This window comes from Phragmites australis, chromosome 1 (assembly GCF_958298935.1).
Source record: "Phragmites australis chromosome 1, lpPhrAust1.1, whole genome shotgun sequence".
In the NCBI taxonomy this organism is placed as follows: Eukaryota; Viridiplantae; Streptophyta; class Magnoliopsida; order Poales; family Poaceae; genus Phragmites; species Phragmites australis.
In genome coordinates, this window is record NC_084921.1 from 51,438,341 (window position 1) to 51,451,427 (window position 13,087).

Here is a 13,087-nt window from a genome sequence, read left to right on the forward strand (position 1 = left end):
TCCAAGCAAAGTAGCGCATCATGTTTCCTACTAGATATCCATTCGTAAGCTTTCTCATGTACGAAGCACCCTGCTGCACGGTAGGCTCTACGTGAAGTTCAAGGAGGCTGCGCCGGCGACACGAGGTTTCTGTAAGATTACAGAGAAAGGTGGGAGGTTTCAGTTGCTTGGAGCGCACCTGACCTGACCTGACATCCTGATCTGACCTGACCGCGAGGTTGGGCGATCACAACCGAGCACCTAATAATAGCATCACTCCCTTTCACATATAGTACGACCACCGCATCACGCCACATAGGTCGGCAGTTGGTCTGGCTCTCCGTAGACTTAGGGAGTGATTAGTTGGTTGCAATAGGGTTCAAGAATTATATTTATTTAAGAGGATAATATTTATTTGTTCATATCTGTTGGGATATATTGAGTTTTTATTGATTAAATTTGATGTCGTATAAGTAGGTGTAAGATTTGAGATTATGATTAATTATTCGTAAGAAGATAATTTTATAAAACTAATAAATAGTTGCATTTACATCTATTAGGCTAAACTACAAACATATATTTACATCTGTCAGATCAACTAAACCAGACAATAAAACACACTCATCTTTAAAATTATACGCTAACAAACCAAAATCATTCATTCAGCGATCAATCACACCTTACCTTCCGTGTAGGGCCATAACCCGGGAGTGCGAGTATATCCGATTCCAGCAGCAGAGGAAATCCACCAACACATAACCCCGACCGCTCCTGTATTCTACAAGGCTTCCATGGGAGTACAGCGTGACCAGTGCACTTCCTTTCCCCAGTTCCTGGCTTTGACGTAGAATCCTCTGTGTTTGGCACAAGTCACCTATGTCCAACCAAAATAGTCGAACTGAATATTCTGCATGAGCACTTTAAAAATAGCCAAACTGAATCCTAGCACCTATGCTTCTAAATATTCTGCATGAGCACTTCAAAAATATGCAGCGAAGGAATCATGAGATCAATGTCCTCCTGCACTCGTTCAAACCGCTTGAATAGAGTACTTTCCTCCGCGGACGAAATAAACAACGGGTTGACCCCTAAACATCCCGTTCTTATTTATGCGCTTCATCGTGAACTCTGCAACGAGAGGATATATTGCTACTTGTCAGCTGTTTCGCTGCTGTGCTGCAAATCAGACGTAACAATTGGATATGCAGTTGAGACTTTGAGAGGCGGCAGTGGTGCATGCATGCTTTTTACCTAGTGTGGAAGCCGGGGCGAAATTCAGCTCCCTCTCTCCTCGGGATACGCCTTTGTGGATAGGAAGCCGTCGATGCAGAAGGAGATTTGCTCAAGCAACACCATCTCCTGGGCCACAAATGCATCCAATGTATCAATGTCTTTCAGGACTTGCAGGATGGTGGCAAGAACTTTCAAGTTGTCTGTGTTACTACCGAGAGAAATCACCCAATTGCCCTTAGTTTGGGTAACATTGTCATAGCTCGAAATGGCTGCAATGCATGTATCATACCCATCAGATGAACAGAAAAGGATAGGAGAGGGTAATGGATTGTGAAGGATTGCGTACCATGCAGTGGGATTTCCATCACGTCTCCTGCATCTGGAATCAACAACCATCAGAGAAATACAAATACAACAATAGGGTATTCAATTAACCATATTCAGAGATCTTCCAAATCGAATGGCTTACTTTAGACTGGATAGTTCAGGGGAAACGATAGCGTGAGACAAGGTTAATGAAAGAAATCTTATGCATAAGATGGCTCATCAAGTCCTATAAAATATTCCCAGCTTCCTGGAGTGAAGTTAGAATGGACTTATAAAATATTCAGGGATGATGAAAATTGTTTTTTTCCTCATTGTATAAGTAATTGTTTGGGTTGAAATTTTGTGTAGTGCTAAAAAATTCTCTACACTACAAAACGCTAACAGCATAGTCATAAAAAAAATCTGAAAACAAATTGTCCTGCAGAGGATACTGTAATCTAGCGGCCCACAAAATTTCAACTCAAAAAATTACATGTACAATAAGAAGAAAAAAAAGAAGACAAAATTCAACATTCTTAAAATTGTCTTCTTTTTTCTCATCTTACAGATCATATTTTTGTCTTAAATTTTGTGAAGGGCTAGATGATAGCATCCTCTACACCACATATTTTTTTTCAAAAAATTTCATGACTATTTTGAAAGTGCTTTAAATGTTGAGAGCATTAGAACGTGGCATTTTTCTGATTTTTAAACCTACTGCCTGTTTAGATGGACGGGAAATTCTTCTCGCCTGCTTTTTTGCAATTTTTTTAAATGGCCACATAATTTATAAATAAAATAAATAAATAACTCCCTCGGAGAGTGGGTGTAGTCCCAGCACAAATGTTGCTACTCCAATAATGGGCCTAAATAAGACTCCCTAGCCCACAAGTAGGCCCGCCAAGGCATATGCCAAGGGCCCACACAAGTAATGAGCACAACTACAAAATAGATAAACAGTATTGGATCTGACACTGATTACTCAGCACTGAAAATTAGTATCAGTACCGATTAGAGGATTTAACCGGCAGTGATGCATATTCTAGGGCTAAAAAATGGCGCCTGATGCAACGGCCTCAGCCACGATTTTACACATATAAAAAAAATCACAAACAAGATTTCACTGTTGTTCTTTCACACAAGATTACAAAATTACAACACGTAATCACAAACAAGATTACACACATTGATGGTAATCAAAAACAAGATTTCACTATTATTCTTTCACACAAGATTCATTTTCACTGGTGTTCTTTCACATAAGATTAGTTTGCTCATATCCAAATAATTGCAACAGAGAGAACAATCAGAGAGCTTTCTGAACTTGTTATGATGTTCTAAAAGCCGAGCATGCCCATGGAGCAGATCAGGTCGTCCTTATTGATGGTCTTGCGCTTCTCCTTCATGCACTTGTCACTCGCTCTACAGGAATCATCACACAGGAAGCAACGCCACATATTTGACAATCTACCTAAGTGCCAAGAAACAAAATTGTAGTGGATGCTAATTTCGGGTCCGGTTAGCTTCAGTGCCGGTTAGGGGCTACAACCGATATTAATGATCAGTATCAATGCCAGTTCATGGTTAGAACCAACGCTGATGTAACAATACCGATTCCAGTCATAAACCAATACTGATACTAAATATCAGTACCGGTTCTTAGCTTCTCATCTATTATTCGCGTACGAAAGTTTAACAACCGGTGCTGATACGTTTTAAATCGTAGTTTTTATACAATCAATACTGATACAGCGTGACTTATAAAATATTCTATAGTAGTGGTTGTTTTAGTCTACTGCTGGATTTTCTTTAGGCGCTATAGATTTTGAACTTCTAATGGACGAGGATGGCAAAGCACTCTATAATTTCGACACGTGGCCAAGTTTGGTACAGACAAATCTCACCTAGTTTCCTTTGGACAAACACTATCAGAAAGTCCTACCATACGTAGAGATATTTGACAATCTACTTCTCACTTCCATGGTCGCATCAATATAAGATTCAAAGTTTTCAAGGCAACGATATGTAAGTACAGCATGTTCGTCAGCCCATGGATTTTGCAGCTATATTTTGTGTAAAACATTAGTATTCCTGCACATTGATCTTGATTTTAGATCACGCGTACGTTGACGTTGTGTCCGTAATATAAACCAAAGGATCATTTTTAGAAAAAAAAGAAATACTAATATCAATCTGCGCAATTCTTCTTCACTATATACAAGTTGACTACTCAGGTACTTTAATCTCGCCTACTTTGGTAGCAAACCAGAAGACATTTTCCAAAGCAAGCAAATGAAAGGTGAAACAATTGGTGTGCGGCGCCGCATTTCAGGGTGGAGAAAGAACCACGGCGCAGACACCAGATCAGTAAACCGCTTGGGTTCAGATGAAGATAGCCGCCGCGATCGTGACTCGAGCACCGGAGAATTCCTAGCTGGATAGGACAAGAAAAAGGCTCGGCGAAAGTGATGCCACCGTTTTGTTGTTATCCAGCTCGCCATTAGATATGACGGATTAAGAGGTGTTTGTCTGTGCGATCAGCTGTTTTGTCCTTTCATGCGGTAGCTCGGTCCGTTGGTTCGAGCAAAAGTTGTGTGTGGGGAGGAGGATGATCGGGGTTGTTTGGCATGTCTCTACTCCATATTTGCTCCACAGCTCCATATATCTATCAGTTAGTGGATCGATAGTATATATGTTACATATATCCATATATCATCCATCGGTGAATGATAGCAATACATCAACTAGATAGGCTAGTTGGTTCGTCCGATTATGATGATTTTAGATATTACGAAAAACTTATTTAGAGGACTAGCTAGAAAATATGATCTCAAACACATTTAATAAAAATATGAACACTCTAGAACCTGTTTCGAACACTTCCATACTTTCGACACCGGACTTCTAAAGTGAACTCTTAACACAAACTCAAGTTTAAAATAGGTTCTCGGTGTTCGTAGGTATTGTGTCTCTCGCTTTTAGGTTGGTTAGATATTCTTGAGCATTAGGACACATCAAAATATTATACATTGCATCCCTTTTAATAGTGTAGCACACGTATACTCAAATTCAAATATAAAACTAGGTTGAACCACTTGAGGCTTTAATACCTTCAAGTGCCTTTTTTCCTTTCAAACTTTAAGAGTTGCTAACTTTTATATAAACTTCACTCAATTACTTCTTGATTTTTCATCTAATTGTTGTGGATCAACCATAGCTTTCCATAACCTCACACAATTTATTGGCGCAAAGTCTGTACCCACCTTTCACCACCGTATTGGTCTTTTAATGTCAAACCCTTCGCTTGCCCTTCACTATCTTATCATATAAAATTATTTTGTATCCAACATCTTCAACACTAACAATTATCAACACTATTATTTATCCATATATATTATCTTAATTACCAAAATTACGCTTCGTGGCTAAATACACTTTCAAAGATATTAATAAAATAGAGATAAATAGAATATAGATGATCAAATATGATAGGTTATTTCGTATACAGAGTCAAATATGATGAATCTGTTAGAATGAGCTAAAAACTAGAAGGTAAAGTCTAGATGAGTAGTCCCTACTTACAAGAATAAGAGGTCTCAAATATGAAGAATCTGTTAGAATGCGCTGACAACTAGAAGGTAAAATCCAGATGAGTAGTCGGTCAAATATGAATAGCCGATTGGAATTGCTTGCCGAGCTTTTTTTCCTTTCCAGAGAAGCAGCACGTTTTTCTTAGTTCAGCTGATCGATAATCTGATATCAAGATACAAAATATTTTCTGAGACGTTATACTAGTACTAACTGTATCCCTTTTTTCCTTCGAAGAGCCACAGCTACAATACGGAGTATTGTTCACTTCGCTTGACGAATAGCTTAACACTATCACCATTGGACCGGTCCTATACAAAGCCGTTACAATAATCAATTAACCAATGAAGGAACAGAAACTCCTGCACCGAATCAATCACCATGTACGTATAATATGTATACGAACACGTACACACACATGCTTCGCACGATCGACCGCCAATGCAATGCGCCATCAAATCTCCCTCCCGGCTTGCTGGGCCACACGGTCTCATTGCCGCCTCAAAGTCTTCTTCTTCGTCCGTCCGTCCGTTCGTCTCATAATCTCCATCCGGTCCATCCATCTTAAACTCTTAATAGTCAACTATGGCGGCTCGCCAGAGTCAAGCACACACCGTACGGTTGCACTGCCGGCTCAGGATGGGGTCGCTTCGCTTTTGCTTGTGAAGCGGTCTAGAACGGCTTGCCCCAGTACATGAGGATGTCCTGCAGCAGCGGGTCGCCGCCGAGGCCGACGCCAGCGCCGGTGGCTGTGGGGTCGAGCATGGAGCCGGCGGGGTTGACAGGGTCAGAGGTGAAGGTGCGCTCCCACTCGCTGATCTTGGGCTGGCTCTGGACCTCCCGGTCGCACGCGAACTGGTCCGGCGACAGCACCTGCCCCGAGCCGCACGAGTCAGCGAACGCCGGCGGCATCCCGCCCGGCGCCGCCACGAACGGCTTCTGCTCCGGCGGGGAGCTCACCAAAGCCGCCTGGCTGCCGAACACCGGCTTACGGTCCGCTGCCGCGGCGCCGGCAACCGGCGGCTTCTCCAGCCCGCCCTTCTTGTTGTAGATGCGGCACAGGACCCAATCATCCAACTGCACAGATTACCAAAACAAAACAAAAGCAAATTTGTTAGATGAGCACGCGCAACTACCGCAAGCAACTACATTAATCTGACAGCTTCATTTCGATATATCCAATCCCAAAACCACATGAAGACGCTAAAGATATCGCCGGCATGTTGCTTTCTTGGCCGTCGTCGTCGCATCGAATGCTTTCACACCGAGGACAGCGACGCGTCCGGCGCGTGCCGTCCGAATCATCGGCCAAGTTGCGCCCGGTGCAGCCCCCCTAGCATGGCCCATCCCGAAAAATTTCAGCGGCGCAAAGCCGTGGGCCACGCTTACACGGATTTCGAAAGCAACACATTATCATCGAGGTTTTTTCTGCTATTTTTTTTGTGACGCGAATCAAGAGCACCGTCCTTACACCAAGGTAACCAAGTTCATCGGCGAGAAGGCTATCCGGCCGCATGATGCTTACTTACCCTGAGGCTGTTCTTCTTGCGCGCGGAGCGGTCGACGTCGAGGCGGTACTCGTGCATGATCCAATTGGTCTTCTCGCCCTTGGGCGCCTTGCCGGCGTAGAAGACGAGCGCCTTCTTGATGGCGACGGGCTTCGGCGACCCCACGGGCTTGTCGGCGCCGGTGGCCTTCCAGTACCCGGATCCGGCCGCCCGGTTGGGCCTCGACCCGTTCGGGTACTTGCGGTCCCGCGGGGAGAAGAAGTACCACTCCTTCTCGCCGTACAGCGCCATCCCTGCACACGGATCACACGCATCGACCATCGATCAGTTAGTTCATCACGACCAGATCGCTCGAAATTGAAGACGCGGGTAGGCGCAAGATCGAGGCGGATGAGGACGTACTGGGGAGCTGCCATGGATCAAACTTGTAGAGGTCGATCTCGGCGATGATGGGGACGGCGATGGGCAGGCCGGTGCAGCGGCGGCAAAGGTAGTGCATCACCAGCTCCTCGTCCGTCGGGTGGAACCGGAACCCCGGCGGCAGCTGGAGATCCTGTCCTCCGCCGCTCATCGTGGTTCCCTCTCTTCCCTGACCAATCGCTGCTGCTGCTGCTGCTTCTAGTGCTGCGAGAGGAGAGGAGGGCCTGAAACTTGTTCCGGGTGCGGAACCGGGCATTTATAGAGCGACACGTGCGGCCGCCCCCGCGATAGCGCACACGTGGAGGGCCGCTCTGACCAGTTGACCCCGGCACGTGGACGGCAAGAGGCGGCGCTAATTCTGTCACTGCTTACGTCAGGCTTCTTGGACGGACGCGCGCGCGTCGGCGTGGGGCCCAAGCGCCGGCGAGGGCTGCTGGCGTGGCCGACGGGTGTTCCGTTTCGGGAAGCGGCCGGGCCGCACGGTGGGCCACACGGGCACGTTGGAATGGGGCGCCCTTCCCGTGGCGACCGAGGAAGGGCTTCGGCCTTGTTTGTTTAGGATGTAAAAGTTGAATTGTGATTAAAATTTAAAAGTTGAAATAAATAATTGAATTGTAAAAGTTGTATTGTGATTATAATTAAAATTTTAAAAAATAGCTGGTTAGAAAAGCTGGATTGTTACAATCTAATATTCAGATTGTAACAATCTAGCAATTCGTCTTTCACCAAATTGTAACAATCCACAATCTATAAGTTGTTTTTTATAATCTGCAGTTGAAATAAATAGGCACTTCGTGCTGACGCTTCCGATGTGAATGGACGTGGTAGGCTGAGAAACAGTGTTGGCTAAGGTCATGTTTGTTTTGGATTGTAAAAGTTAAATTGTGATTGCAATCCAAAAGCTGAAACAAACAGGTGATTGGAAAAGCTAGATTGTTACAATCCAACACTCAGATTGTAACAATTCAACAATTCGGCTTCCACCAAATTATAACAATCCACAATTTAGATTTTACAATTCAGTTTCTTACAATCCACAATCTACAAGCTACTTTTCATAATCTTCAGCTGAAACAAACATGCTAAAATAGTTAGTGGAGTAGGAGTTGTATGTCCACCCATCATATATCAACTCCCATGTTTTTTTTTGTTATGTGGATTTTTTTAATGGTAATCGATGTATCTGTATAGCGATATGACTTCATCGATCATTAAGTTTCGTATTTATAATTTTTAGTAGTGGTTATGTGAGTATGTATGAGTGATGTTATGGGTATTTGTGTATGTGCTACGAGTTATATTGATTTAAAAAGATTATGAGACAGTCATGAGTTATATGTTAGGTATGTAATTAGGGGTTAGCACCGGTTATTTTTTTATGAAGAAAAGAAAGATAAGGAGAGAGCCAGCAAGTAAATTTTAGAGCATTTATGATTAAAGTTATGGATGATACGATTTTTTAAATAAATTACAACTATCAGGATTTAGCAACCACATAACAGTGGCCGTAGCTTATCATTGAGACATATTTTGCTCAATAATGCATAGAAGTATGAACATAGTGAAGTTTTTGAAAAATACGTAACGCTTTATGCTCACTTTGGGTCACTTAAAAAGTGGCATTACGCATACTGGTACTACCTCCAAAATAGAATTCTGGAACAAAATATATAGAATACGTGATTACTTTTTAGGAACATCTACGCACGGTGCTTTTCAAATATTAAAAGTATACATATAATATCCATATTTTTAGATCCTTGACCGAACGCACGCACGCACGAGACCAGCTCAAACGCACGCACGCGCTAATCAAGCCGCTAGTGACGAAGCTAGCGGTGGATTAGGCTGCGTTAGATTCCGATTAGGTGGGCGTTAGTCAACAGTCAACACCGATGCCCTTTTTTTCTTTCTCCTCCTCTTTTAGGTCGATCTCCGGCTAGCTAGAACGAAAGCGGTTCTGTTCGGACGCCCAGCTCAACGACTTGCCGAGCGCCGTTGCTTTCAGGCCAGGTCGCCATTTGGACCGCCGGGATCTGGTCGAGCAGGTAGAAGAAGACAATCGGTTGGTCGTGTCCCGTCTCGCGTGTGTTCTCGTGTCCTGTCTACCTGTCTATCTATCCGGCCATGGAATATGCTTGGACGATTCTCGTGTAATTGGTACGATTTTTTTTTAAAAAAACAGCACGTAGCCTGATTTATTATTACATTAATTTAGCACAAGGCTGAATTTCAAAGGAAAAAATAATAACAGACCACATGTATGACCGACCAAGATTACAAGTATGTTTGATCCTGTGAACACGTGAGGTCTCGAAAACACGATGGCATTTACGTCTTGGGGTGGCCGGATGTGAAAGAAATTTTATGTCGTCGAAAGGCTCTTATGGTATTCTGATTTATACTATCTTTTACTGATTTAACGACTAATACGTACAATAAAAAAAGACATGTAACATATATAAAAAAATCTTTATATAAAACCGTATATTATAGAATTTCTTTCCAGCTGGATAGATGTGGATGGATGGATGGTGATGGCTACTGAGATAGCCTGCCGGTCCGAGAGATATATACACATGTATCAGACGTCTAATCATGCTAGCTGCTAAGTACTGTGCACGGTGGTTTAGCTTTCGCGGTTATTAATGCGGGCGAGAGGGTAGCTAGGCCTAGCTACTAGCCAAGATGGATGACCGGACGATGCAGCTGCTTAATTCGGCTGCCATGCATCTGTGGCGTGGATCAGTCAAAGATGCGTTTAATGATATTCCATCAGCAATGCTTATCACTTCATCATCTTCTTCCCTTTGCAATTGAAAGTCGATCGATCTGAACGTGTAGGAATCGAACCTGATGTGCTGCAAGATGCTGATGCTGCGTACTGGCACTATTCAACGATGCTGATGTAAACTACTCGTAGCCACCAGCTAAAGCAGATGGATTAGTGCAATGAACCGCGTATGGCAACAGAAAGGAAAGCACCTTTGGTTAAAGTGTGTGAGTTCAGATGAGAACCGAACAGGAAAGGAAAAGATATACAGCGACATGCATGATGCCTACGGTTCTTATCTAAAACCACTTGTTTACGTATGCATGATGAACTGGATATCATCATTATCTGTAAGGTTATTCCTAATACACAGTATCAAATTGCTATATCTAATAAGATTGTGATACCATAGGAAGAACATTAAATCAATAGGTAGAAACAACTCCTATAATGCTTCATTTATGATTTCCTCTTCTTCTTAAGAGCATATATAATGAAGTGCTTAGAGAAGATGTATGTACGATGAAGTGTTTAGAGAAGGTGCTTATAAAAAAATTATTTTTTTTATCAACTGCAATAGCATGAGTACTTAAATGGAAGACAATATACTTACTTAAATACTGCTATTTATATTAGTGCTAATAATTATATAAATACTCAATACTCTCTTTCCTTAAGCACATATATAATATTGTTCATGCCATAATAATTTAATACGTACGTCCTAGCTGTCTGACAATCACTCGGCACAAAGAACTGACGTCTAATGGCGTCTGATTCCAGCTGGGATGAAAGCACTCGCTAACCTAACTCCATGTATTGTCTCACCTTGCGACAATACTTGTAGTACTTGTTTAAAGGATCTGGATGATTCCACGGTTTGTTTACGCTAACCTGGTTGAGCTTGCCCAGGTTGATTAATCTAGTCGCATTCGTAGCCCATTAGTGAATAGTCAGTGTGCAGACTTGCAGGGCCGTGACTCCTACTCCCTCCATTAAAAAAATAATAGGCATATTAAAAAAAAATCAAAATTTGTATACTTTAATTAATATTTAATAAAATTATAAGAATATCTAGTGTATAAAAATTATACAACTAGGTTCATAATTCAAAGTAATTTCATACTATATAGATTAAATTAGATTTTGGTATATTTTGTGAGAGAACCTTAATCAAACTATAAAAATATCTAGCATATAAAAATTATACAACTAGATTTACAATTTAAAATAATTTCATACTATATAGATTTTGTAGCTATAAATGATATATTTTGTGAAATAACCTTAATCAAAATTTAATTTCAAAGATCAAGCAAAAAAAATCCTCTACTATTTCTAAATAGATGGAGTAGTATGGAGACAGTTTTTGATATTCTGTGTGCACATGTCGATCTCCGGTTGGATGGATGGATGGATGGATTCAGCTGCTCTGGACCTGCACCACACTGAATAGGATAATGGCAGGGGGTGATTAGAATTGTACGGCGCCATTTGAGCACATTTGCACCGTTTGATCGGAGAGACGATGGCCAGGGTTGAATTGCTACAGTGACCCTGCAGTGGCATGCAGAGGTGGATCCAAAACAAAATGTTAGGTGGCTGGGCCGCTGAGGCTTAATAAACTACGCTAACACGAGATAAATTATAAGTATTTCATACATGTAGTCGCCTAGTTCAAAGCAATCATACACAAACATACAAAAAAAAAAAAACACATCAAAGCATATCTAACATATACTCATAGCTTTCTAGCACAAGCATGTCTGCATATCTAGTATTCTAGCATATATTCGCAGCATATCTAGCAAATAGCAATCTAGCATAGTAGCATATGAACTAAAAAACTATCATAGTATCTAGCAGAGTAGCAGTTGCAGACTAGCACTTGGTTCTAGACTCTGGTGTTCATGTCTTCGCGTTGTCGACTGTCTGCGCGCGCCTGGGGTTAAGCCATCGTGGGAGGTGCGTGAGGAGGCCAGAGCTGTCACGACGGACTGGAAGCGAGGCAAGCGGATCGGAATGGTGGTGACGTTTAAGCAGGAGACATTCACCTTCCTTCTTCTTTTCGGGGTGTTTGGGCTGGTGGAGGATGCTGGCGAGGTGCTCGCGTCACCGATTGCGTACGTGTGCCCTTGCGCGCCGCGCCGCCTGCCTGCCTGCCGACCGCGCACGCCATCGTCGTCCACCTGCGGCTTGCCCTCGGTGAGTCGCCGGAGAATTAGGGATTCGCTCGTCCAGCTGCTTGGGCAACACCTCCCCGCGCCACCCGCTTGCTTGCTCGCCGACTCCGAGTCGACGCCTCACCGCCGGAATTAGGGATTAGTGACGCGATTGCCAATTGGGGATTGTGTTGGGAGAGGGAGATTGACCGATTAGGGATTCACCGTTCGGCCTAGGCTGATTAATTCATGGGCCGTGTTTGCCATTCATGGGCTGGGCTGAGAAAGAAACACTGGCCACTTACTCGTCCACGACCCACTCCAGGGAGTCGTCTTCTTCCCAGGGGCGCCCCCGCCGAGCTCTTCCTCAGCGACTTATACGATGATGTATCTAAATTGTATTTCAATTAATTAATTAGACGATTATATATTAAGATAAGAATTAGCACACACTTACTTTTTAAAGTATCATGTGTTAACCCATATCTAAAAACACGATCGCAGCCATGAATGATTAAGATATAATTTCAATAGTGCTGATATGTATTTTATGCCTAGGATCTGAATACATAATTTTACAATAAACTTCATCATATCAAAACGTAATAAAAAGTGAGTAATGTAAATATATTGTAGGTCTTTAAGTCATTTCAAAGATCGAGAATAACGACTAGAGGGGGTGAATAGGCGTCTTACCAATTTATTTCGAAACAGATAACTTTCTCCTGTTCATCATCTAACACATCTCAAAAATCAATAGCGGAAGCAAAATCAGAGAAAATCAAGTTACTATAAAAATCACTAGAAAAATTCATAGCTCTTGTGAGTGTATATAAATCCTAGGTTCTATTGAAGTTCATCTCACGGATTATCGCCACAAAAGATAATAAGTTAAGTGGAAAAATCGCAAAGGTCATCAAAAGAACAAATTCTTCAAGTTAATGATCAAGAGACAAAAGAATTTAAGACCCACTTATATATATTTGTATGTTACTTTTATGCCTCTAGCAAAAAGAAAAACAACTTCTCACAGTGTGAAAATTTCAACCTTCAAACGAAAATGAAAATAAAAAAAAAAAAGAAAAAACTCGTAACAAAGAAAGGGAACTAATATACAA

At 42.3% G+C, this 13,087-nt stretch overlaps 1 protein-coding gene across 1 annotated transcript; it reads right to left on the reverse strand.

Moving 5' to 3' along the window:
* Window positions 1-5,310: 5,310 nt before the first annotated feature.
* On the reverse strand, window positions 5,311-7,274 carry LOC133925995 (NAC domain-containing protein 48-like). Its single transcript, XM_062371732.1, has 3 exons — window positions 7,017-7,274; window positions 6,636-6,907; window positions 5,311-6,183 (listed from the first exon to the last, which is right to left on the reverse strand). The coding sequence occupies exons 1-3, from the start codon at window positions 7,183-7,185 to the stop codon at window positions 5,779-5,781; spliced, it is 846 nt and encodes a 281-aa protein (XP_062227716.1). The 5' UTR covers window positions 7,186-7,274; the 3' UTR covers window positions 5,311-5,778.
* Between the last annotated feature and the right edge of the window lie 5,813 nt (window positions 7,275-13,087).

Coding starts and splice junctions, on each gene's coding strand:
- LOC133925995 (XM_062371732.1), bottom strand. CDS start 7,185: ATGAGCGGCGGAGGACAGGATCTCCAGCTGCCGCCGGGGTTCCGGTTC. Junction 6,908..7,016: donor TGATCCATGGCAGCTCCCCA/GTACGTCCTCAT, acceptor ATCCGTGTGCAG/GGATGGCGCTGTACGGCGAG. Junction 6,184..6,635: donor GCAAGAAGAACAGCCTCAGG/GTAAGTAAGCAT, acceptor TAATCTGTGCAG/TTGGATGATTGGGTCCTGTG.